This window comes from Grammomys surdaster, unplaced genomic scaffold (assembly GCF_004785775.1).
Source record: "Grammomys surdaster isolate TR1022 unplaced genomic scaffold, NIH_TR_1.0 191, whole genome shotgun sequence".
Classification (NCBI taxonomy): domain Eukaryota; kingdom Metazoa; phylum Chordata; class Mammalia; order Rodentia; family Muridae; genus Grammomys; species Grammomys surdaster.
This window is the reverse complement of record NW_021604636.1, coordinates 16,380,024-16,407,303: the sequence shown is the minus strand read 5'-3', so window position 1 is coordinate 16,407,303 and position 27,280 is coordinate 16,380,024. Positions and strand designations below refer to the sequence as shown.

General features: G+C 44.8%; 1 protein-coding gene across 1 annotated transcript in view; it reads left to right on the top strand.

Moving 5' to 3' along the window:
* Positions 1-27,280, top strand: part of Kif5c (kinesin family member 5C) — a 153,369-nt gene that overhangs the window by 73,383 nt on the left and 52,706 nt on the right. The window contains exons 8-12 of the mRNA XM_028769180.1: positions 517-641; positions 3,023-3,127; positions 3,479-3,627; positions 15,367-15,515; positions 26,084-26,256. Of these exons, the coding sequence (XP_028625013.1) occupies positions 517-641; positions 3,023-3,127; positions 3,479-3,627; positions 15,367-15,515; positions 26,084-26,256 (701 nt within the window). The remainder of the gene's footprint in view (positions 1-516; positions 642-3,022; positions 3,128-3,478; positions 3,628-15,366; positions 15,516-26,083; positions 26,257-27,280) is intronic.

Below are 27,280 nucleotides of genomic sequence, written 5' to 3'. Positions count from 1 at the left end.
ACATGAATTATAGAGGAATGTGCTTTAATCTTCCTTGAAGGAAGCTTATGGTAGTTCTGGGAAACTCAGGCTACACGCATGAGTAGGACAAACTGTATCTGACACTACACTGTAATTAAATCCCAGGGCTTCCACAGGACCAGCAAGGAAGCTGTGAGCTTCTTGGAGGTTGAGATTGAGTGGAGTATGGGATATAGGGCTTCTGGCGACCCTGAGAGTCTGTTGACTTAAATTGCTCAACAAGAATGTTAGGTTAATTCCTTTGTTACTTGAAGGCATTGTAAATCTGTCCTCTCTACAATGAGTGGGGTTTTTGTTTTTTGTTTGTTTGTTTGTTTGGTTTCTTTTTAAAAGAAGAAACAGTGGCCTCAGATACATCCCGAAATTGACTTCACTGACTGCATCAATGCAGAGAGCTGTATCGGGGCAACATGATTGGCTGTGTTTTAAAGACTAGAGGTTTGCTACCTATGCTGTCATGCTCTCTGTGGAGCAGTAAACCATTCTCCTTTTCAGACATGAACGAACACAGCTCCAGGAGTCACAGTATCTTCCTGATTAACATTAAACAAGAGAACGTGGAGACTGAAAAAAAACTCAGCGGGAAGCTGTATCTGGTTGATTTGGCTGGGAGTGAAAAGGTAATTGGTTCTTATTTATATATTATCTATAATTTCCCTCTGTTATTTGCTCAAGTGTACAGTTGCATAAGTTTTGTGCCTTTTACTTCCCGGTTTTAAAGAGGTTTAAAATGTGGAGGCCTGGTACTGTCAGGTTTCTTTGTAGTCTCATTTTGACCTGTGGTCTGAGAGTCCCCTGTTCATGTCAGAGGCATGTGCATCAGAGCCTCTGATTCATTTATGCTTTGTAGCCTGTGGCTTTAAGCAAGTGTTAGTATGATTTAGCCTGGCAAGACAGCTGTACAAAGGCGGGATGGGTGCCCTTAGGATGGAAGCAGCCATCTGTTGTATGGACTCCAGTAGGCTGGGGAAGGCTCTGCCCCTGGAACATGGTTGGCCCTGCTTCTGCACCTTTGCTTTGCTGAGAAATGGTCTGGAACCTGGGGTCTGCCAGTGTTTCCATTCTACTGGAAGTGGGTTTGAAGTAACAGGTCTCATACAAGTGGAGTTGGGTCTTTCAGGTTGAGAAGCATTCTTTGGTTTTGTTGTGATCCTCTTTCCACACCTGGACTCTCTTCTATGCTCCCAGGCAATGGCTAAGACTACATTTAGAATCACTACTCTTCCCATACCAGCCCCCTTCCCCAGCACCAGGGGATATTCCCACAGCCATACTCTGACGGGGCACAACCTATAGCCAGCATCATAGAGCCAGTGCACATGCACAATTCCTATTTCTGCCATCAGCAGTGACATCACCTGGTTGTCCTCACCAGGGCAGGTGCTGAAGCTCTGTCAGTCTCCCTAGCTGTACAGGTGATTATCACTTACTGTCCCACACTGCTAAGTTCCTGAACACTAGCTATGGCTACAAATGTCCCCATAAGTCATGGTTTTTGAATTGTCCTCTTACATGGCTGGTTATCTCAGATGTTATGTGTGGGCTGGCCACATTCTCAGCCACTCATCAGGATGAAGGGAGCACATTGCCCAGCTCTAGACTGACCACTGACTGGACTGCCATGTTGGGTACAGGCCCATACAGAGAGCTCATGTGGCGATGAGTTACTTAGTGCTGAAGTACACCTGACAGCTGCCTCCTACTGGCAGTTGGTGCTTCTTGTTAAGGGTACTTGTGAGGTGTTTCAAGCATCCTTGCTTGGTTGTTTTCTTCATGTTTTTCTTCCTTTTCCCTGGATGAGTCTGTATGAATGTACTGTCTTGAGAACAGAGCTCTGGGCTTTCGATCCCATCACCGTCAAGGGCCATCCTTCTCTTAGGCTGCCATTGTCTTTTCTTAGGGCTCATTGTGCTTGCCTGCCAAAGAAAGGGGATAGATGATCCCTGCTTTGAATAGTTCATGGAGTTAAGATGCTCAAACTAGAGATCATCTAAAAATGCCTGTATAGGTTGCTGATTTTTGTGGCCCATTACCTACTCCATGATGTCTCTGTCTGCAAGCAGGCTGCCCTCCACAGTTTTGGGGCAGAAGAAGTCTGTACTATTTTCAGACCCTTGCTCCTGGACAGTATTCCCCTCTGTTGTTGGGGGTGAGGGGAATCGCCTTCATATATATTTGAATCCATTGTTGCTCAGTTTAAAGTTATTTCTCTTCTTTCCTTTTTTTCTTTCTTCTTTTTTAGAGAGCAGCTGTTCACCCTGCTTTTGCTCAGATAGCCAGGAGAAATCTTACTGAGTCCTCTCCCCTCCTTTAAAAAAATTGGCAGCATTTGTAAACCTCTCTGTCTAGATTAAATGCTGCAAACGTAAAATTATCTATACTAACACAGTGCAGGGGGCACCATGTATGGGCTAGAGAAGAAAAACCAAACTTATAGTGTAACACACAGGTCATTGTCATTTCATGTCTCCCTAAGCCTTTTGCATTTTAGACACCCCCCTTCTTTCCTTTCGCTGCTCCCCACTCCCTCCCTCCATGCTACGGGAAAAAAGTAGAGATAGAACAGAGTCAGAACACCACCCATTCCCACTTCAGTCGTTTGCCTGAAATTGGGGCTCATAAATGTTTTCCTCACTGTGCCCAGCAGATCCCATGTAACTGGGAGGCTGTGATTTAGTCCCCCAGGACCCAGCTCGCTGTGGTGACAGCACTTGTGGAGCCTGGTTTTCCTGGATGGATGTCCCCCAGGGAAGCATCCACAGTTCTCCCACCTGAGGCGTTTAAATCAGCCATTCCACTAAAGCCCAATTGAGAGGAAAATGACAGCGGGAGAGATCTGATCCTCAGCTTCCAGCTCCAGAGACAGCTGGATCGATCGGGGTGGTTCTTACCCACCTTCATTCCCTGGTTTCCTGAAGGGCCTGCCTGCTGCCCCTCTGTGTGCTCGGATTTTCTGCTCTGTGCTTTCACAGTCCTCACTGCCTTTTCTGTCCCTTGGTAGGTCAGCAAAACGGGTGCTGAGGGAGCTGTTCTCGATGAGGCTAAAAATATCAACAAGTCTTTGTCTGCTCTTGGAAATGTGATCTCTGCCTTGGCAGAAGGGACAGTAAGTAATCCTGTCACCATCTATTACACAGTGTTATGGGAAGCCACCTTTGGGATTTGGGTATTCTTATTGGGATGGATTGCCACACATCCTAGACACTCATTTATTTTCCTCTTTGGAAGAGAGATTCCTGGCTGGAGTGCCTGTTGCTGGGAGCTCCACTCCTCTCTAGGAAGTATCAATGGTGATGCTAACTTCCTATGACACAGGCCATAGCATGGACAGTCTTTGGCAAGATCCAAAGACCTGGCTTCAGTTCCTCATTCCACGTGTTTCTTAGTTAGGCCAGCTTGCTTCTGTAGTTTTTCTTTGAATGGGCTGTCAAAAACTAATCCTTCTTTTCTTAAATAGAAAACACATGTGCCATACCGGGACAGCAAGATGACCCGGATCCTCCAGGACTCTCTGGGTGGGAACTGTAGGACCACCATTGTCATTTGCTGTTCTCCTTCAGTCTTCAACGAGGCAGAGACCAAGTCCACGCTGATGTTTGGACAGAGGTGCGTGCCGGGGAGGGGGGGTTCCAGAACCCATGCTCTGAGCTAGGTAATGGATCATAGGTGTGAATGGCTTGGGGCAATGGTCAAAAGGGCCAATAATTATTCAATTGCGTCTAGCAGGTGACCTGTAAACTTGAGACATTATTTAGGGGGGGCAACAAGGGATTGTGTTTTCAGTAGTGGTCAGGAATGAGCCTGTCAGAAGAACAATGTTGAACAAAGCAAAGCAAAACACACAACTCAGTGGTGCACGACTTTTGTTCTTTGTAGACTCGAAGCCTAACCTTTAGCTCTCTACAGCTTCACACATGTAAATCTCAAGACCGATACCCACGTGCAACTCCAGTATTTGGATTTTGAAATCCATTGCAAAGTTGTTCATAAAATCAATCAGAAACTTAGATAAAGGCAGAGTAGAAGCATGCATAATGGAGGACAGGAATCCGATGCCTTAACCCTGAGAGTGGGAGGCATGGGGTGTGTGTGGAGGAAAGGGCAGGGGATGCAAGGGGCAGACCTGCCTCTGAATGTTAGCAGGTGCAAGCGTGAAAGAGCTAAGCCATCTTCACATGTGTGCATGGGTGTAGGGTTGTAGGCCCTTCTCCACCCCACCACAGTGCACAGCTGCTTGGGGAGGCAGAACTCGGGGAGTCTGACTGCGCTTACCCTACTCCACAGGTTCTGGGCTTTACAGAAGTGTCAGACACTGCTCCAGGGGTGAGAAAGTGCAGCCTGAGATGTGGGAATAGCCCAGAGCTGGTTCAGGGGTTCCTGGTCCTGTGAAGAAACTGGGGCTGTGGGGTTCTCAGACTCTTGGACCTCCAGGAGGCTGGGAGACACGGAAGAGCAGAGAATGGAGCCAGGGGCCGGGGGGGGGGGGGGGGGCTGGGCCCGCATCTTGTCCAGGCCAGGGATAGTGGGGTTGGGGGAAGGGGAGCTCCAGCTTTTCCACCTGGGGATGATAGTCTTTAGCTTGACAGTGGCAGACTTGGTGTTAGTTGTGGCTGTGAGCACAGAGAGGCCTTCTACCAGAGATTAGGCTGTGATTCTGTAGGTAAAGGCCTTCTTCATGGCTCCCCACGGTGGATTTTAGTGAAAAGAGATCATCCATGGTTCCAAACAGTTTATTGTCATGGTGGAAAATGGTTGCATAAAAGCATACCCCACTTCTCAGGGTGGCCCTGAGATTAAATACCTTTTGTTGGGAGGAATGTCTGGGAAGGGAAGCTTATTGGCTAAGCCCTCCAGGCCTCTAGGTACCTCATTAGCATGAAGGACTCTGTTTTGGGCCTACATGAAGTCTCTTTTCTTATTATCTTGGTCTGAGATGTTAGGGATGCCTCATTTACCTGTGGAAGGGCTTGGGGCATTGCCCCTACATGACTGATGGCCACATATCTCTCTATGGAGGGCTGCGGCTATGAAACAGGGGGCCTGGTTTGTGAGCAGGCAAAGCTCCTACTGTCCCTTCAGGGTCTCCCAAGCTTCAAGCTTTTAGCTAGAGTTTACCAGGCTTCCTCTCATGGTCCACCTTCTTACCTTCCTTACCCTTCCCCTCTTTTTTCAGTTTTTTGATTTTTTAAAAAACTATGTGTGTGAATACACTGTAGTTGTCTTCAGACACACCAGAAGAAAGTGTTAGATCCCATTATAGGTGGTTATAAGCTACCATGTGATTGCTGGGAATTGAACTCAGGATCTCTGGAAAAGCAGTCAGTGCTCTTAGCCACTGAGCCATCTCTCCTTTTTCAGTTTTTCGAGACAAGATTTATTCAATGTAATCAATTCTGACTGTCCTGGACTCTTTGTAACGAGGCTGGCCACGAACTCACAGAGATCTGTCTGCCTCAGCCTCCCGAGTGCTGGGAGAAAAGGCTTGTGCAAGCAGGTTTGGCTTCCTTGCCTTTCTTAACACATTCCTTTTTACCTACCTTGCCCTGGTGCCCACTGCTGACCTCTTCAGTCTTGTTTGTTCAGTTCCCAAGCCCCATCTTCTTAGTTGTCTTTTCGGGTGTTGGTTACCTAAGCTTGAGATGCTGTGGGCTTAGATGCTCTGAGCATTGTTGGTGCTCACTGGGCTGAGCCCAGACAGATGTGCTGGGGTGGATTCTCCTATCATTATTACACTCAGTGCCAAACAGCTGCTGATCTGTCTCTGTGCGCCTTTACTGCCTCGGGTGCTAGTGCTCCCCTGCTTTAGTCCTGGAGTATGTGTTGTATGATAATGCCCAAGAAGTTATTTCAAATGGGGATGGGCGCTCAGTATGGAAAACAGCTACAGCTGCTTGAACTGCATCGCACATCGTAGACATTTTCTGAGTCTCAACAGGACATAGGGTTCTTCAGCTGTGGTCCGTCTATACAATTGTGTTGTAATGTTGTAGGACTAATCTGTCTCTTGGAGTGGATTAGGATCCTTCGCTTCCTCCTAAATGACTTCCTTGATTTGATACATGCTTGAGGCACTGGCCTTGTAGCAAAGCGACACCTTTGTTTCCTGGCGACTGATCCACTCTCTTCTTACTTCTCTCTGAGCCTAAGACCTCTCTTCCTTAGAGATGGAGTGGCTCCTTCCAAGGACTTGTGGAAGAATGATGAGTTGCCCAAGGACTTGTACAGAGGAAGCTACCACTGACTTCAAGCTCACCTTAAATACTCCGGTGGGGCTGAAGAGATGGCTTAGCAGTTAAGAGCATTGGCTGCTGTTTCAGAGGACCTGGGTTCAATTTCTAGCACCCACATGGCAGCTCAGAACTGTCTATAACTCCAGTTCCAGAGGATCTGACACCCATACACAGACATGCATGTAGACCAAGCACCAAATGTACATTTGAAAAGTTATTTAAAAAATAAATACTCTGGCAGCATTGAGGGTTGGAAAGATAGTAGTGGATAAGACTGGACCATAAAGAAGGAACAGCGTTGTAGTCTAAAAGAAAGTTTGAAGTAGAATTTCACTTCTAGAACCAATGGATAAAGAAATACTACTGGAAATTTAGAATTCCAGGAAATAAAATGTAATATCAAATATGTTTCTAGGTGAAATAGTTGGTCTGCTTCTTTTATCAGACCCTGAACTGCATGAGAGCAGAGAGTACATTTGCCATTGGCATCAGCTTTCCTGCGTGGGAAGTGTACAGTGATCAATAGGTGCATGCTTATTGAACAGTGAAACAAGCAAACCTCAGACTCATGGTGAAGGATCTTAGGGAGCTGTGTCATCACTGCCCCTAGAAGTTGACCTAGGTTTGGATCTAGTTTGCTTTCTAGTCAGTAGTCTGAAATATGTGATAGTTTCTTCCTTTCTTTCTGTCCACATGTTAATTGATTCTTTAGAGAGAGTGGATTTGTTCATGGGCCTTCTGTCTGCTTTACTGTTAACTATATGCACTGAATTCATTTATACACTAGACACGGGTCTGAACATTAGATTAGACATGGTATCTGAGAGTGAATAGGATTGAATACTGGGATGGAGAGATGGCTCAGCAGTTAGGAGCATTGACTGTTTCTCCAGAGGTCCTGAGTTCAATTCCCAGCAACCATATAGTGGCTCACAACCATCTGTAATGGAATCTGATGGCCTCTTCTGGCACACAGGTAGGTAGGTATACGTGCAGATAGAATGCTCATATATATAACAAATATATAAAGCTAAAAAAAGAATAATAGGATTAAGCACTTTGAACCCAAAAGCTGTTCATTATGTCCCAAGTGCCAGATAACCAGTACTCATTTTGTTCTTGTTGCAGAACTGTGGACAGCATAATTTTTATGGTTCTCCCAAGGACACAGTGGAGGTGTATATTTTTGCTAGGCTGAAACGCACTGATGTGCTGAATTCCTCACTGCATGTGATTTCAAGTTGTAGAAACTCAACAGAGTCCATGGATGCCTGAAGCATCCCATGTTAAGAAGCAGCCTGTGTTAAGATTCTAGGTTTAGTACTGGATTCACAGGGAAAAATTCATCCTGACAGATTCTTCTTATTTAATCATGTTTGTCCTGTCCCATTAGCTCTCTAAGTGCCCAGCAGTCTGCTAGTGCAGAGGTAGCCACTGCCTCCTGTGTGTCAGAGAGCAAGAGGTAGTTCAGATACCTGAGAATCAAAAAGCCAAATTAAAACATTTTGTCGATTGTTTTTGCTTTCTAGACACCAGCATGTTATTCTTTAGTTACTCTCCCATAGTAACTTTTCTAGCATTTTTCAGAAAAGATGTTTCTGAATTTCCGATGTGTGAACTCAAATCACTCCATCATCTTGGAAGTCTGTTTAATGTGCCTTGATTTGGCGGAGGTGTCCCCATCAGTGTGACTCTGTCCAGCAAGAATAATTCAGTCTGTCTGTTTGTCGACTGTGAGAGGAGACTGGTGACACGGGAGAGTGATGGTATCTGTGTTCCTGGTGCACTGCTCTCAGAAGGAAAGCACGTCTCTTTAATCAGCCACCTGCCATGGTGACTGCTGGACGCAGCAGAGACTGAGTACTGCACATTTAAATTCATGTCACAAGAGTGTGAGGACAAATTACCTGCAAAGGCAGAGTGAGCAGTTTAGTTAAGACATATACATTGGTGCATTTGACGTGAAACCAAGAGTTCAGTCACCTCTGTTGGAGAACCTGTTGCTGTGACACCATAGTCGCATAGTGGGGTGACCATAGTCCTTGGAGGGAGAGATGCTGTTTGCTGTAAAGTTTAACTTGAGGCCAGTTCTTCACTGGTCATGAGAGCTTTAATTCTTCCTTTGTGACTAGCCTTTTCCTCAGAGGCTGGCAGGCCTGGAGAGTGCTTTGGAGCAGAAATGAGTTCGGAGTAAAGTGTAGATGTTTACACAGCAGTGAGACTCGGGCAGACCAGAAGTTGTGATGTAAATTTCACCCCCAAATGGCTAAGCTCTTTAATCAAACGTGAATCCAGCTACTGCTCTGACTATGTTTTTAGACGGCTAATGTTTGCACTCAGTTGGCTGAGTCAAGTGGATGACCCTGGGTAATGATCGTGGCTCTCCTGATCATTCAGAGGCATTGAAGAGCAAAACCTGACTTCTCAGGGAGAACTAGAGACCAGAATACACACTTGCACCTCCCTTTCAAGCCAGCTGCTTGGACTTGACTTATCTGTGTGGCCCCCATAGACTCATGAGCCAGTTTCCTTAGAAAACTAAGAGGAGAATATGCTGTGAGTCCTCTGTCTCTGCCCCCTCCCCAACCCACCCCAGTCACACCAGTTTCCTCAGTAAACCCTGATAAATGGAGTTGGGATAGTGGACTACCCTCCAAAGAGACCACTGTCCTCTGCCCTTTCTCCACCTCCCCCCCAACATTTCCTGTGCAGAGCATACGTTACAGACTTTCCCGACGCACTGAAGGTGTGAGGTTGTCTAGAGTCGCCTTATTCAAATATGAGTACTCCCTGGAACACCTGGAGAGCAAAGGAAGACGCCAAAACGAGAGGCACCAAGAGCAAGCATCTTCTGGCTCCTTAAGGAGGCCAGAGTAGTTAGAAGAGACTCTAAAGATAGCCAGCGTGCTTGTCACTTAGAGCCACGGCCAGCCAATATAAGTAGAGGAGATCAGTGAGGAGACAGGCAAGGGTGGGACTCTCAGAGCCACTGGCTGTAGGTGTTTCCGACACATCAAGGACTTTTTTCAAGTGCACATGATGAGGATGCAGTCAAGAGTGTTAGGTGTGAGTGCTCAGCCTCAGCTGTTGAAGGACCTAAGTGTGTACCTCTTCATGCACAAACTGGACATTCCAGATGGAGGGCCTGAGGGGTGCTGGGAAGGTGATGACTTTAAGAGCTGAAGGGAGGCTGTCTTCTCATTCTGCAGATGCTTCTAATATAACCACATCAGTGTTTGCCTCCAATGGAAGAAGATATGCTGGTCCTCTGATCACTGTTGGCTGCACCTGCAACTTTATACCCCAAGGTGTTAGCTTCAGGGTCTTTAAAAATCAAAACAAAAAAATAAAAGGAAAAAACCAGCTTCATTCCCTCCATGGAGGGAAAAAAGATCTAATACTCAGATGACACACTGCTGAAGTGGTATTTGAACCTCTGCAGCAAGGCCACACAAGAAAAGCTGTAAAACAGACACCATGGTAATGGCATCCACACAGTAGTTACCGCTTGCCAAGTGGATCTTCTGTCTGTCAGCACTGAAACAAGATTGAACAAGGACTCTTCTCCTTAGGAGCCGTGGACTAAGATTTTGCTCAGTGCTGGGTAGAGTTCCAGCTGTAAATATGCAAATGTGTCAGCACACAGTAGGGTTAATCACAGGGTCTCACAGTTTCAGTAGTAAATAGCTAGAATACAGCTCCAAAGGTCACCTGTGTCAGAGACAGTGTCCCCACCCTGTATGACTGGACTTTGCTGCTCTTGCCATGCTGTTTGCATAACCACAAAGCATCATGGGAGACTACATCACACTAGTGGTGTCTAATCCATCATAGTTAGATTATCACACTCTGCTGCGAGGTGGGTACAATGCTTCCTGATGAATTTCTGAAGAAACCCTATTTTTAAGCAATGTGTGACTGTTAGACTTCAGACAAAATTATAAAATTGGCCTTAAGAGCCTTTTTCAGTTCCTGCTGTCTTACTGAGTTCATGCGTGGTTGTGAACTAACTGAAATTCTTTTGGAAGCTAAGCTGGACAATAAAGACACATATCTGAGTAATGGCACCAGGATCCATGTTGACTTATCATGTCTAAGTATGTATAATGGTCTTTAGCATGAATCTAGGCATTAAATATGTGAGGAAAAACAAAAGATCCAGAAACCCTCCAATATACTCCTCCTTGTTCTCATGGCCTCTTTTTTTCATTGACTGTTGTTACATATATTTATATGTTAAATATATATGTATATATACTCATTAATTGTTATGTGTATTCTAAATATAACCTACTCAGTCCGTGTAATGTTACTCGTATTTATGGTTTCAGGGCTGAGCACTTGGGATTGGATAACCAAATGGTGTGCTCTTCCCTGGAGAAGATTGTTCTTTCTATTCTCAGCAATCCTTAGTTGCCTTTCGTTCTTCGTGTAGAGTTGAGCTCTCCTGACCTTGAGGGACAAAGAACGTGAAGTTACGTGGGCGGGGAGGTAGGAAGGATCTAGGAGGAGTTGGAGGAGGGGAAGAATGATGAAAATATGGTGTATGAAAAAATTCAAAAGCCAATAAGTAAAAATCAAACCCAAAACAAAACACAGGTGAAAACCAAGTCAGAGCCTAGTGCTGGCTGGAGATATGACTCAGATCCTCTTGCAGAGGATCCAGATTTGGTTCCTAGCACCTATATAGTGACTCAGCCATCTTGTCTCTCCAATTCCAGGGGATCCAAAGCTCTCTTCTGGTCTCCTTGGGCACCAGGCATGCATGTTGTACACACACATGTGCACATACACACATACATGCATATATAGATGGGGGTAAACATTCATACTCATAAAATAAATACTTTTTTCTTTTGTTTATTTGAAATAGGCTTTCTCTGTGTAGAGCTGACTGTCCTGGAACTTGCTTAGTAGATTAGACTGGCTTCAAACTCACAGAGATTTGCCTGCCTGTACCTCTGAGTGCTGTGATTAAAGATGTGTGCTACCACACCTGATTGAAAATAGATCTTATTATTAACCCACTAACCCATTTAGTTATGTAAACACACACTGAGATCCCACTCTGTAGCCTAGACTGATGCCACATGGCTAGATGGCCACAGGAGGAAAAGCAGTTAGCATAGAAAAAGGTAGGGACTGATCATTCTGTCTTCTTCACCTCTAGATTTGTTAGAGTTTGACATTTCTATATATTAATATATATTAATTGTATATAGATGAAGAGATGTTGACTTTCTAAGTTTATTTCTATAATGTATTTTTATTAATATCACATACATATAGTAAGAAGCATAACATAATGTATACAGTTATAAACACTCACAAATGCACACAAACACGGAACCATCTCCGATTGCCTTGGAAGCCTCCCTCTTCCACCTGCTTAGCCAGTGCTCTATGCTCAAGAGTAGCCATGATCTTGACTTCTGTCCGCATGGATTGAGATTGGCATTTGAACCTTACATACATAAGATCTCATAGTACTGTTTTTATTCAGCTGCTTTTATGTGGTGTTGTATCTGGGAAATTGATTCACACTGCTGGGTGTAGCAGTTTAGTGTTTATAGTTATATAGTATTCTGTTGAATGTATTCATTGTACTGTTGGTAGGTGTTTGGACTGCTTTCATTTGGGGCTATTGTCAATAATATTACAGTATCTGTTGCCTGTGAACATACTCTTTGGTAAGAGTAGATATGGGTCACAGAGTGTGACATAGTTATAGCAGATGCTACAAACCACTTTTCTAAAATTATAGTAACAATCCATACTCACAGTAGAATGTCAGAGGTAAAGTCGCTGCCCTTTCTCACTGGCTAGCTCTTCTGTCGGGCATGGGAAGGCATCTTGTCAGCTTACTTCCCTTCCCCTAGAGATCCTAGTATTCTTTTTGCAGTGTGTATTGGCGCATCTTTCAGGAACTGCCCATTCAAGTCTTTCCTGCGTTTCCCTTCTTGAATTACGAAAGTTACTCCAATTAACTGCTGTCTGTAGGTATTGTAGTACCTTCTCCTGTTTTACAATGTGCCTTTTAGATCCTACTTTCAGTGAAGGAAGTTTTAAATTTTATAGTCATTTTTTTTCTTTTACGTTGTATTCAAGAAATCTTTACCTAACACAAGGTCTTGAGGATATTTTCTGTATTTTCTTTTAGACATTTTACCATTTTTCCCTATGATGCATCTGGAGTAGAATTCTTATGTGGAGTTTTGTTTTTTTTAACCGCACATTGAAAGGACCATGCCCCTGCTCTGTGGTGGGAGCACTTCCCATAGATCAGATGGCAGTGGTATGAGTTTCTGCCTGGATCATTTGTTTATTCTGCTTCTAGCCCAAGTTTCAGACTATGAACTCATTTTAAGGACTCTGGCTTTCTAAGTACTGATATTCATGTGTGTACATACACAAAAGCTGTCTCTTTCTCTCTTAAGTATAGGAGAGATTTTAAATCTGTGGAGCCGTTTTGGTAGAGACATCTCTCTTTTTCTTAGCTGATTTCTCCATCCCTGGCCCCTGGATGCCAAGGTTTGCTCAAGTCCCATTTGGAGCTGAAAAAATTCTAAAGATCCAGCGTGAGAGTGTTTTCCTACCTTTGCCTGAACATCAGGCCAGAGTGGGTTGTATTCTATTCCATCTCCTCAGACTCTGTTGTCTCTCTCTGCCTAGCTCTGGGCCCTGTTTGCATCACTATAGTGGTTCCTTTCCCTCTGGCCTCTGTCAGGTCAGGCCAATAAGGAAATGGGTAGCAGGGAGAAGGAATGGGTGCAAGGTACGTACGTATTTCCCTGCAGGGTCATTTTGAGCTGGATTGGTCTAGACCACGGGCCGTCATGGTTCCCACAAGTAAAGTTTGTCTTCTTTTTTTGAGGCTTCACCATATTTACTAATGTAGGCATTTCACTGTCTCCTCTTTCTCAGCACCTTTCCACACCTTTGTTAGACTCGGCAAACTGCACAAGTTGAGTGGGTCATTGCTTCACTGCCAGGCCCCAGGTTACTACAGAAGTAGAAGAAAAAGAATTTTCTGGGCATCTCAGAAAGTTATCCTGCAATAAACTTGACAGGTTTTCTTGAGGAATGGACCTCTGAGTAACGCTGCCTAGAGACAGCACAGGGGCTCCATCTTTTTCTCTCCGGTACCATTTAGAGTCTTCAGGGCACTATTTATGACTTCAATAAAATCAGTAGTCTTAAAGTGTATCCTTCAGTGGCAGCAAGCATCTTAGCTATGAGGTTTTTTTTCCCCCTACTTCCTGACTTAAGTGGATAACAGTGGACACAGCCGTGCCTGTGCTTGCAGCTCAGACACAGCCATCACTCCGCCTGAGGATGCTAGAAGGCGGGGTGAGAAAGCCAGACTGCACCAAGTCTTAAAATAGTAATAAAATTACTGCCATTGAAGAATTAGAATTGAGGCAGTTCTAGGGAGAGCAGCCTCAAGGTACAGCAAATGAGAATTATCCTAATTCTTTAGTGAGTCCAGCACTGATGTTGTTTAACTCCTCTTTCGACAGTTGGGTTATTTAGTTGTCTGCTTTAGGAATTAATTTTGCAATGGCATCTGTAGCACTGGGGAGGATGGTTGAATTACTTGCACCAAAATAGAAATCATGTCCCGAATGTCATTTGGTGACAGCAGTAATTAACCTGGATCACACATCAGCTGTCCCAGCAAACACGACAGTCCTGTAATTGTTTGGAAATTAAAATGAGAATGTCAGTGGCAAGTAAGACAGAATACCATGTATTTTCACATGAGCTTTGCCTGCTTAACAAGTAGGGAGCAAATGGATGCGGAAGTAGCTTTTTCCTGGACATGGCTGAACCTGTTTCTGTGCAGGCCTCTGTGAGCCAAGCCTTCTGTTTAATTTCACCTAATGTAGATGCTGATTTTTTTTCTTTCCAGCTTCTCCTTTCATTAACTGTCTGTCATGCACACACCTCTAAGCCACACGCCCCCAGGAGACCATGAAAAATTAAATGGTACCCATGAGCCGTTTGTTATGCATTATTTTTTTAAAGACATTCTGATTTGGATATACAAATATTAAAGATCTCAACTTCTGGCTATTTTTAAACAGTGGGATGATTTCAGAATAACCAACCTTTCACTTCAGTATGCTGATGCTTGCCTTTGCTAAGGGGATCCGTAGGAAGCCATGGTGTCCCCTAGTCAGCCTGTCTCACTTACGTGGTCCACCTACCTTACAGCCATGTGTTGGCATGTGCCTGTCACTTTGGTTCTAGAAACCAAAGGCAAATAAGAGAAGTAACTGGTTGTTCAGTTTGTGTCACTGACATAAGAAACCCCAAGCTCTAAGAGGTGGGAGACTTTGTCCATCCTTTTTGGTATGTTCCTAATGTTTTGTAGATGTTTATTGAATTGATTGGGAATTCTATTTAGGAGACTAGTCTGGCAGATGTCTTTGGGATGCTGAAAGGAACATGCTGAATGCTGGGGTAAGCCTATCACCCGAGGCCTAAAAACACACTGAGAGGACACAGAGGAAGTTAGACATGATGAGACCCTGAGACACAATTTGAATGAAAGTCCATTGGACTGAGAGGCTGATGGAATGTGATGGAGAAGAAGAAAGGATGGCTTTGGAGCCTCAAGAAATAAGAGTGTGAGGTTGGAGTGATGGCTCAGTGGTTAAGAGTGCTTGTTCTGTCATCAGGACCGGAGTTTTAGACCTCCACATCCACATCAGACAGCTCACAAACACCCATAGCTTCAGCCACCAGGGATCCAGTGCCCTCTTCTGGTCCCCAAGGGTATAGGCATGTGCGCACACTGTGTGTGTGTGTGTGTGTGTGTGTGTGTGTGTGTGTGTGTGTGTGTATACACACCCCACTCACACTCACCTGTACATATGGTCACATAGACATGCATACATAGAAATACACACACATACTAAAAATAAGTCCTTTTTAAAAGCCATAGTAGCATTGCCAGTGACCTAGGCTTGAGGGCTATAGGTAGAGGCCACAGGAAGTCTTTGCTATTCCAGTCCTTTTTGGATGTGAAAGGAATCTGAGGCTTGGTTATATAAAATCAGTAAGGGCTAATGGCTATCCTCAGAATTTACTCCCTGTGTTTTAATCCCAGAGCGAAGACCATCAAGAATACAGTCTCCGTGAACTTGGAACTAACGGCAGAAGAATGGAAGAAGAAATATGAAAAAGAGAAAGAGAAGAACAAGGCCTTGAAGAGCGTCATCCAGCATCTGGAGATGGAGTTGAACAGGTGGAGGAACGGTGAGAGCGAGCAGAGTGGAGAGGAGATGGGGCATATGCTTCCTCCTCCTTGTGGTGGTTGGCATCTTGGGAGACTCTTGGGAAAGGGGTGACTGTGGAAGTCAAGTGTTTCCAGTTCCTGTGATGATGAGTGTTTTACTATTTTGTTTTACTAATGTTTTAGTATTCCTGGGCACCATGCCCAGTTCATTTCGTCCTGGGACCTGTGCGCAGTGGTGTGGGCCACGTGACCTGAATCAGTCGCTCAGTCAATCTCTTTAAGTGTGTATAAGTGCATGTGTGGATCGAGGGGTGCACATGTGTGGGGAGAGGTTCATGTCTGTGTGTACCTGTGTGTGCAGGGGCGTGCATGTATCTGGAGGTGTGTGTGTGTGTGTGTGCAGAAGCATGTGTGGAGGCTAGAGTATATAGCCTGTGTGTTATACCAAGGAAAACTGTCCACCTCCTTTGAGACAGGGTTTCTCATTTGCCTGGAGCTTCCCCATTAGGTTAGACTAGCTCGTGAGCCCCATGGATCAGTCCCCACCTCCCCAGCTCTGGGGTTACAAGTGCATACCAGCATGCCTGACATTTTATGTATACTCTTGGGATAGAACTCAGGTCCTTGTATTGAGCATCAAGTGCTTTCCTGAGAGAGAGCAGTTCCCTAGCCTGGCTAGAATCTGGTTCTGATGCTCTGTGTCTAGATGTTCCCGTCCTTCACTTCCAGGGATCCTGGCTTCATATTTACAGGGAAGCTTCTGAGTTCCCCCTCCTCCCCTGAATACAAATTGCTTTGGCTAAATGAAAACTAGAATTTGCTTCAGTCTTGTCATTTACTTGTGGGCAAATGTCACCTCTGGCCAGAACTTGCTTTTTCTGACCTGCCTCACCATCAAGTTCGTCAGAGGTAGACATAGTGGGCTGAAGAAAGAAACCCTTTGCTAAGATGGGCCCTGACAAGACTGCTTCATGATTAGTTTTTCTCCCCCTTCTTCAGTCTCTTTGGTTTGTTCTGTAGGAGAAAATATCTCCTAGAGCTTGCGTGCTGCGGGTGGGTGGGTTGTGGGGGAGGTGTGAGGGGTGGCTTCCAGATTCCGGGCAGACACATTATTTTGGTGACTTTCGCATTATGATGGAGTTCAGACCGTAGCAGTCTGTTTTAATCTGGAAGCAAGGCAGGTTGGAGATGTGTGTCAGAGGATGGGAATAGCTAGAAGTCATTTGTTCCTCAGGTCCTTTGCTTCCTTGTGGTGTGTGTATTTCAGCAGCTACTGCAGCCTGTGGTGCCCTGAGGGAGGGAGCCTGGGGATTGCTGAGCTGGTCTGGAGGTAGCTTGGTCTGTTTGCAACTGCGTGGTGAGCTAGAAGCCGATTGCTGGTGATGGTATTTGTTGCTGCTTCTTGCTAGTAAGGATTGGGTATCAACAAGCTCCGTATTTACTTGAGAAGCAATTACGTAGCAAACAAGAATTCAGGAGAGGATCAAAATCTGACCTAGTACCCTAAATAACAGGATTCTCTTCTCTTCAGAAGCGTTTCTAGCTGCACATGCGTTTCAAAAGCTGCTAGAATAATTGAATAACTCAGCACCTGCGCTGAGTGACGATCCGTGCCGTTTGGCAGGAGCAGCAGAGTGGGGTGTGTGGGAAGCAGAATGGGAGGTGGCTGTGGGGAGCTTTGTGGTGGTTCTGGAATCCTTTCGGGTCAGTTCCCTGTGGGATGCCTGGGTCACTTAGTAGAACCCTTTGGTAAAGGGTTGGCTTGCTGGCCTTAGAAAGCTCTGTGAGTTGGACAGTCACTTTGTTTTAATTGTCTCTCATCTCTTGCCTAACTCCAGCAGTCCAGTTCTCCAGCACATATCCAGGGCCACCTTGGGGAATCTGACCTGTCTTGTTTGCCTGACTTCCTGCATACCTAGCATCTTTTTGGGGTCCTGTATCCCGCTGGCTTCTGTATATGCCACTTTAACTGACTGTCCAATTTCATTCCCACTGCATAGCTTTAAAAAGTATGATTTATGAGTCTTTTGGTGACATCCTACATATACCTTTAAGCTACGTAATTTGTGGAAAGTAAAGCATAATTTCTGGTATATCATAGACCTACAATAAATTTATAGTACATAATTGTGTGCTTAACATGGAATCTGGGCAGTTGGGTGAGACCCGCGCTTTGAACGTAAAGGGAACTTGCAGTCACTGTCAATACATGTATGGTAATCGTCTGTGCTGAAGACCAAGGAAAGAGTGTGTCCAGAGATTTTATAGCAGGCACTTAACCTCTTTGAGAAGCCAGTGTGGGCTTCCTTGAGTAAGAAATACAGAGAACTAACCATAGAGAGAGCAGCTGGTGAGACAGGAGGTTTAAGGTGAGCTCCCACTTCCTGTGGAGAGAACTGAATTGACCGTGTAACTGAGCATGGGAGCGGAAGGCCAGTGTGGGGTCTGGGCTGGGATGGCAGTGGTCTTAGATGAGCTTGGCAGGTAAATATAGGAGTTGTTCTTCAAGCAATGAGAAGCCACTCCGCTATAGAACACTTAAGAAGGGTTACCTTTTGAAGGTCCCTTGGTTATGCTGGAGAAAGGACTGGGGTAGGCAGAAGAAGGTGTGGTAGAGGCAAGGAGAAGACCATTAAATTGAAAGATAGGAGGTAGAAGGGAACGAATTGGATTGATATTAAAACAGAGAAATTTGCAGGGTTTGGTGAGGACTAACCATGCAGGAAGGACGGTGTCAAGGTGGTTCTGAGGTTTTTGTCTTGGCTAAGTTGGCTGGAAGACAGAACCGTTCTCTTAGACTGGAGATACAGGAAAAGAACCAGACTGGGGAGGAGTGGGGTAAGGAGGAAGCCTTGGGTGCCCAAGAAACATCCAAAGGAGGGTCATATGAGAAGGTAGTCTGAGGGTCTTTGTAATCGGAAGAGGGAAATTTGAACATTACTGACCTTTTTTGTGATTGAAGGCATAGGTAGGGGCAAGGCTCCTGTAGGTGATAGAGTGGAGAGGGAAGAGAGGAAGTAGAGGTTGACAGACTCCCTCCAACAGCCTATGGCCTTGTAACCTCTGAGCAGCTGAGATAGGAGATGTTCTGCAGAGAACCTTGCCTTCCAAGCTAGTATTTATATTTTAAAGGTGATGTTCCTGGAGGCAATGGCTTGTAAGTGCAGAGAGAATGGACTGACGGAGAGAGACTATAGGAAATAAGAGAACAGTGAGGGAGAGTGAGTGGTGCTATCCTGAACCACTCCCGACTCTTTGTACCTGAGTCCTGAGGCGTGGTAGCCATGTGGAGAAGAAAGCTGGGTCGGACACAGTGTCAGCTATCCTAATTGATATCGGAATGGCAGGATATTGCCAAGTTCCTTTTGAAATATGAAATACATTGTTGGATCTAAACGTCTAGGAGGCAGCTACTTAATTTACTTCAGTATCCCCTGGGTATTGATATTGCCACGTCAGGATCTGAATACGTTCTAAGAGCCCTGACGATGGGTGCATAGGAAAGACACTCCTTTCCTTGCATGGTGTGCTCATAATTTAAAAGCTTCGCTGCTCTAGTCCAGCTGTGAGAGAGCAAGGAAGAAGTGTGTGCACACATATGTGCCTGTGAACGCTTGGTCTTTCTGCAGTTGCCATCACAGAGAATACAGTGGCAAAGCAAGGCAGGAGAAAAATCAATTACACACCAGGTGCAGGCAGATAAATGGATAAATAAGGACACTTGTCTAACCCAGTTGGTGGTGACATGTGATACAAGACATTACTAAAGAAAGAGGCATGCCCTGTTTTCTATCTAGAGGCTGATCTAAGGTCTAACCCCTCTTACCTCCACCTTGACCAATTTTCAACCTTAGAAGCTTGATAGATTCTATACATTGTAAGTTTGTGTTCCCTCTAAGATACTTGTGGAAATCACAGATCCTGAGGTGATGGTACTAGGTGTTGGTTTCTTTGGGAGTTGTCCTAGTTAGGATTTCTACTCCTGTGATGAAACACTATAACCAAAAGCAACATGGGGAAGAAAGGGTTTTTTTTATTTGGCTTACACTTTCACATTGTAGTTCATCACTGAAGGAAGTTAGGGCAGGACCTCAAACAGGGCCGGAGCCTGGAGCCAGGAGCTGATGCAGAGGCCATGGAGGGTTGCTGATTACTGGCTTACTCCCCATGGCTTGCTCAAGTCGCTTATACAACCCTGGACCACCAGCCCAGAAGTGGCCCCACCCACAATGGGCTGGGCCCTCCCACATTAATTAGTAATTAAGAAAATGTCCTTTAGGCTTGCCTGAAGCCCATTTTTATGGAGACATTTTCTCAACTGAGGTTCCCATCTGTGAATTGACACTAGCCTGTGTCAAGGTGACATAAAGCTAGCCGGCACAGAGGTGACTATTTCTTTGTCATTTCATGAAACTGTGCTGCTTCTTATTTGGTGAAGATAAAAAGAAATGTCATCGGCAAACCCAGAAGAGCTCCCCACCCCATCCAAGAACAAGATGTCTCTGTTGCTGCTTGGACCTCCCACTTCTAGCTTTCGAGTTATGAGAAATGGTTCTGTTGCCCAGAAGACCCCATCCTGTAGTACTTTGTCATACTAGCTCTGAGTGACTAAGACGGCAGCCCATGCATACAGTTGGGCCCGTGACTTGGAACATATATTCTGCAAGCCTTATTCTTTTGGCCATTGCTTCTGAGGCATGCTGGCTCTCTACACACGCATAGTGACCTAAGAGACCCTGTCTCTTCTTGTTTGCTTTTGCTTTGGTTTTGGTTCTTCAAGTTAATGTTTCTCTGTGTAGACCAGGCTGGCCTGGAACTCAGATCTGCCCCTGCCTACCTCTGCCTGCTGAGTGCTGCAATGAAAGGCGTGACCCACCACCACCTGACCATATCTGTTTTATATTAAGGAAGGAATGGGGAGGGTCACCTCATGACCATGGCTTCATCCTCCAGTGAACCAGTTATTGTCCTCTGGTTGCAAGCAGTGGCAGCTGCAGCAGCAACCGACCCTGCCCGGCCTAAATGGAGCGAAGACCTGGGAAGAATATAAAAGAGACAGAGCATCCAGAGTATCTGAACACAAGGCTGAAGTGGGGAACAACCAGAGGATTGTTTGTTTCCCACATCATTTTGGAGATTTGGAAGACCAGGATAGAAGTGAGGATAGCATGCTTTGTGTGGCATAGTCTGTGACAGACAGGATACTTCGATTTTATGACAAATAAAGCCTGAGTTTAGTCCCTGAGGGGAAAGGAAAGAACTGATTTGGTAGATTATGCTCCAACTCCACATGTAGGCCCCGACACATATGTATGTGTATGGACATACACTGAATAAACACCTTAATGTAAATTTTAACATAAATCAAGTCCCAGCATCATAGCTCACACCTGCACTCCCAATCTTCTAGAGATCGAAGTGGGAAGATTCCAAGTTAAAGCTAGCCTAGGGCACAGAGAGACCCTGCCTCAAAAAGAGTCCTGAAAGAGAAAACACAACTATTCTTTTTCTAGTTTCGACTCCATTTTTTGGCATGAATATATGAATAATAATGTAATTTCTAAGAAAAGGAGAAAAAGAAGGAAAATCCAACCAAAAAAAGAAAACCAAGTTTAGAATTTAAAACACATTTTTTAGTTTTGCGATTATAATTCTATGACATCATTTCTTTCTTCCCTTCTTCCCTTCAAGCCCTCCCACATCCCCTCCCTGCTGTCCTTCAAATTCATGGCCACTTTGTGTGCTTATTATTACTGCCCAACTTACATTTTAAAAATGACACGTGTTTATTCGTGTGTGTGTGTGTGTGTGTGTATGCCACATTTTACTTGTGAATGTCAGAGGACAACTTTTCATGGCTTAACTCTTTTCTTCTGTCCCAGAGACTGAACTCAGGTGATGAGGCTTGGCAGTGGGCATCTTTATCTGCTAAGCCATATTGTTGGCCCCTATAACAAAATTTTTACAAGGGTTCATGTCAGAGAAAAAAATGACCCAAAAATCCAGGTGTTGGGGTAGCAGGGTCTGGTGTGTCTGTGGGGTCTCTCCTGTTGGACAACTAGGTATAAAATGAGTGTAGCGCGCTAGTAAATGCTTTCTTTTGTTTGGTTTTCTTGAGACAGGATTTTGCTGTGTTGCCCAGGCTGGCTTTGACCTTTGATCCTCCTGCCTTAGCTTGCCCAGTGCTGGAATTTCAGGAGGGGACCTCTATGCTTGTTGAGATTTACTCTTTCAGCATTAAGTCTGTTGGAGGTGCTGGTCCACTCTTAGGCTTCATAGGTGTGAGCTCACAGAAATTAGCATTTCAGCCAAGATGTCTAATTTGCTATGTATTCTTTCTTCCTTTGAGAGTACAGCTAAACTAATAGAAATACTGACTGCTCAGCAAACCACGTGGCCTCTTCAAAAGGTCATGAATGTAAAGAAGGCCACAGGATCTAGTTAGCCTGTGCATTAGAAAATTGCTGTAGACAGGATTAGGGGGGTACAGAGGCTGCTTACAATATTTTTAGGAACGAGGGTGAAGGATGCTATTTGTATGCAAAGCAGTCTCATAAAGGAATGATTTTTTTTTAAACTTCACATTTATATAATGACATCTTGTCGCCAGCTGTTCCTGCCCAGCTGGCAACTTAAAGATCTCCTTTTTAGTGTCTTCGATACAGAAATTGCTTAGAATTAGGTTTGCCACTAGGCCTGTTTAATTGGTATTAAAACAAAACACCTCGTTTGCCAGATCTACAGTGGTTTCTGGTTGGAGCTGTGAGTGACCTGCAAATTCCTGCCCTGGAGTGGCTGAGAAAATGCAATTACTTCTCTGTGTCTCCAGAGGCTTTGGGGACTCAACTTAGGAAAAGAATTACTAGCTTGTTGCTATTTCATGTGTGAAATTTTAATGATTTCCTGGCAGTCTAATAGTATTCCTAAAGAAAAAAAAAGATTCAAATAAATCCATTAAGTCCATTTTAGAATTTTTAACTAATAAACCTAATGAGGGTTTTTTTTTTGTAGTCTGCCATTCTCATCCATTGAAATCGATAGATTCCCATTTTTTAAAATAAATATTATTTATGCTCTCTGGGGGGTTTCGTTTTATAATTAGAAGGTTCTGCAAGCCGTATAGGTATGCTCCTGTGTAAACACAGATCGTTTTAGTCCTTAAAGGTAATTACAGCTGACAATAGTAAATGCCAGGATGCTTATTTAAAGACAGGAGGCCTTTCAGCGCAGGAAACCAGACGTTCTCCAAGGTTAGAAGCTCTTCTATAGGCAGCAGATACAAGCCTCGTGTGCTGGACTTAAAGAAATCTGCTTTTAATAAAATGGAGAGAAAATAGAAATCACTGCTAATCTCCACTTGGTGGTCTCTCTTTCCCCCTGGTTGATTGAGGGCATTATTCCTCCAGGGTTGCTTTGCAGCCCTCCTCTCTGTTACAATCAGTTATTCCATAATCATCTTGTGAAGTGCACTGCAGTGCAGGGAATATTCTCCATTAACACGGTGAGATTGCCATGGAGACAGATTGCCTGGTGTCAGCTCTTACACGGTGTTTGGAATTTACAGTCCCTAGACATCGTTGTGAGCTGGACAGCATAGTTACCAGGGTTGCTTCTCGAAGTCATTCCCCTGTCCTTTGAAGGGCAGTGGTGTTTGGAAACCCTTTGGTTCCTCCCTGGGCAGGAGCTGTGCTGCTTTTGCATCTGCATGTGGCTGCTTTGTTCAGCCCCATCTGAATGGCTGTTGGAAAAAAAAATAATCCTGCCTGCCTGACCTTTAGAACATGAACTGGCGAGAGCTTGCTGTTTACATGTAGCTTTGTGGGAGATGTGTTGATGCTTTGATTCAGAGAAGTGCTCATGAGAAACCAGAAAGGCTGCTGTGACTTCCAAACACTGTTTTTATAGTGATAAAAATAACCCTGAAATGGACTTGCATAACTGTCAGGGGCTTTACCTTTTAAAAGACCACTTGGGCACAAAAGTATTTTGAATATTCTAGAAAAATTAATTGAGAGTCAGTACAAATAACAGAACTGCCAAGCATGTGCAGTTGCTAAGTCCTCGGGGAGCAGAGGTAGACTTCAGTCTGTGATGCTGGCTGTGCTCCTGACTTCTACCATCTTCCTGCATCTTCAGGACAATTCCATGATGAAAGGAGCATTGCTTCTTCTTTTTTATGGAAAGCAAATGAAGAGGCTAAGCAGGCTACGTGCCTGTGATTAATTAGACCTGTGAAAATGTGCAGCGTGGCTTCGGGAGCTCATTGCGGCACTGGAGATGTTTATGAGAGTCTAGTGATCATTTTCAAGGGGACCATAGCAGCAGGGTCAGCTTTCTGGACCTCTGTAACCTGGGGCATCATCTACCCCTCAATAATGCTGGTGTCAGAAGAAGACAGCTTTAGGGGGAATCAGATCTGTGTCTTGATTTGAGCAGGTCAATTGTAGGTCATAGGAGTTAGTTTTTCGGCCTCTGCTTGCCCAGATGAATTTAAAAGTGTGTGTGTGTGTGTGTGTGTGTGTGTGTGTGTGTCAGGGGTGGGAAACAGCCCTTAGTTCATCTAGCCTACAGATATCATTGCCTGCCCAGCCATTTGGAACCGAAGCTCGTGGGGAGTACATCTTTTCCAAATGTCGTGGATTTTATCTCTTTCTCTGCAGTGAGTGTCTGTGGATAATATCGTCATGCTTGGAGGATTTCTGGGTCAAATCAGTACAGTTAAAAATTTCACCTTCAGCCTGTTGAAGCAAGAAGGTTAAATTAATAGTGGATTTCTGTATTTCTCAAATTTTACAAACTATTCCTGAAAAATCCAAAATATAACTATATGTAGGACTTTCACAAATGCCAAAGTGTCAGTGTCAGATTCTTAAGTAGAACAGAATTAGAGAGGAAAAAAGAGGTTCTGATATATGCTGTACATTTCCTGAGTTGTTTGAGGGCATATTCTGAATTATCCGTATGGCTAGAAATTATGTCTATATCTTCATCCACCCGCTCACCCGCTTATCTGTCCATTCATCCATCTCGTCATCTATCTTGCTACTCTGATAGCCCATAGGTTTAACAGGCCGTAGAGAATATAGATTCTTTAATTGAATGAAATTCATTCCTCATGCTAACATTGCCGATGAACGTTTTGAGCCAGTGATTGGAGCTGGGTAATATACTGATTTGGTTCAGGTTCAGCTCAGAGGCCACCATGATGTGGTTTTATTTCAGGTCAATAATTTCAGAGAAATGCTCACACATAGTGTGTAGTCCCTTTGAAAAGGGAGCATAGGGGGGCTTTGTTTTCCCTGCAGTGAATCATGGGTTATCTAGGGTGTGCTTCCCTTTGCTGTTTTAAATGGAACTGATACAGAAGTGAAGTCATTGGTGTTAGCTTTACTTACACAGAAGCTCCACACAAGCCTGAAAGCCAGGGCATCCCAGTGTTTTTTGTCTACTGAGATACCGTGCACTGTCTTCAGGTGGGTTCCTGGAGGCATGAAATATACTGTTCACAAAAGAACAGGATATTTCTCAGTTCTTCTTTTTCCCTACTTTTGGCCCAGGGCAGTTTTCTGAAAAATTTTTGCAGAACTGATATTATGAGCTGAGAAGCCGAGTGTGGCCTGAGGTGTTCTGATGCCCAGGGGCTGGAGTGAAGTTGCTGGCTACACTGTGGTGGAGAAGTGTCTGTGGTGGAGGTTTGCTTTCAAATATTCAAGCTGAAAGATGGGATCAGGCTGTGTGGTTTCCATAGAATCTGTTTCCTGCATTCTGTCTTTGCATGGTGATTTCACTGTTGGGGCAGCCCTTGGTCAGCTCGAGATCCACGCCTTTTCCCCTGTCAAATTGAGGAGTGCTTCTTTTGAAGGCCCAGCAGACCCTGCTCGGCAGGCTGAGAAGTGGTGTGTAGATTCTAGATTGGCTGCCTTTTCTTTAACTGGGGCTACCTGACATCACAAGAAATTATTCTATTTGAACTCTCCAGCAGAGCCAATTAATTCAGGCTTCCTGGGGGAGAGTATGGTGGTGGAGCTCGTGATTTTGCAGGGCTGGTACAGTCCTTGTTTAGTGCAGGCTGCCCTGACTTCCATTGGCTCCCAAGAGTCTGAGATTGGGAGGAGTGGAGTCCCACCGCGTTCTGGTTAAACAGTGTTGTTCTGTTCCTTGCTTTGGCTGTTTCTACTAATGACACAGTAACATAATTAATTGGTAATTAGGATGCCTCAGAGGTCTATTTCCCTTTGAATCGGTGACTAGAGAGAATATGATTCTAGTAAGCACTAGTGTATTTCTCCACAAAAGGAAAAACGTATGCAGGAACTCCCAGGCAGTGCTGGGGTTGGATCAGTTGGATTAACTCTGTGACCAGTGCAGCCATTTCATTTCTGCTGTGCATTCTTGGTCTCACAGTGGTCAATTAGCTACACCTTTCTTCCCAAACAGAAAGAATGGACTTTAGCTCTACACAAGGACTTTTTATTGTGCCTGCTGTGTCTTTGTCACTGGGAGTGACTATTTTTAGACGACTTCTTCCTGGAGGGTTGCATGCTTGATCTCTTTAGTTCTCAGCACCCCGCTTGCTGTATTTTCTCAGGGGAAGCCGTGCCCGAGGATGAACAGATCAGCGCCAAGGACCAGAAGAACCTGGAGCCCTGTGACAACACACCCATCATAGATAACATCACGCCTGTTGTTGACGGTATCTCTGCTGAGAAAGAGAAGTATGACGAGGAGATCACCAGTCTGTACCGACAGCTGGATGATAAGGTCTGTGGTTCAGAGCGGGAGCCCTGTCTCTGTGGGCCTGAAAGACTCCGCTCAGCCCCAGTGGGCCAGTTAAACAGATAAGTTATCTCCTAATGGTGAAGAGATAAGAAGAAGATTCAATAAGTGTTGCCACATCAGGGGGAAGAATGTGGAAGGGGCTCTGTGACCCCACCTCTTTAGGGCACAGACCTGAGCATTACATTTAAACAGGGGAGGCATGGGGGAGTGGAGCAGGCAAGAGGTGCACATAATGAAGTCCACTGTCCTGGTCAATGTGTGGTGATTGTCTCAGTTTTGGTTCTATTGGATGCTTCCAAGAAACATGGCTTGTGTGAACATGTCAGTCCCTAGCTTCTGAGTGCTCCCATCTGAAGACTGATCTCACCCTGTGATGACATGTCTCCAAGGCTCTGTTGTTACTGGAATCCAAGGGGACTACAGGTTGAGGTTAGCAACTGCAGACTTTCAGGTACCTTTGAGAGAGTCTGGGACAGGACACTGATTGCAAAGTGCCTCAGTTACTCTTATCCTTGTACTGTCAGCCTGGAAAGGGGAGGATGAGATAGGTTAGGTATTATGGATTTTTAGATAGGCATTCCCTGAGTGATTAATGTGCTTCTCTGCTGAGTTAATCAAGTGTCTGGCACAAAGTAAAGAGCGATACAAACCGAAGATAGATGTGGTAGGCTTTTATCCGGTTTTTCCTTGCCTTGTGGGGTCAGCACTTTGTCAGAAAGCAGCTCCTGTGTGCCTATGGTATACATTAGCCAGAGACTGGTAGTCTTCACTCTGGTATAAAGACTGAAGGTGGCAGGTACAGTCAGCCCCCTGGAGCTGAGGTAGGCTGCAGACCACTATGGATGTGTATCTTCCTGATACCTGTTTTCTAGCTTGATTACTCTAGGAAGTTCTAATCAAAAAGAGCTAAGGGGTTGGTCTAGATAGACAAGTCCTCACTTCCAGAAATCTGCAGAAATTGTTGCAGGAGAAGACAGCTATGTGAGAGTACATGGGTGTTTGTCTC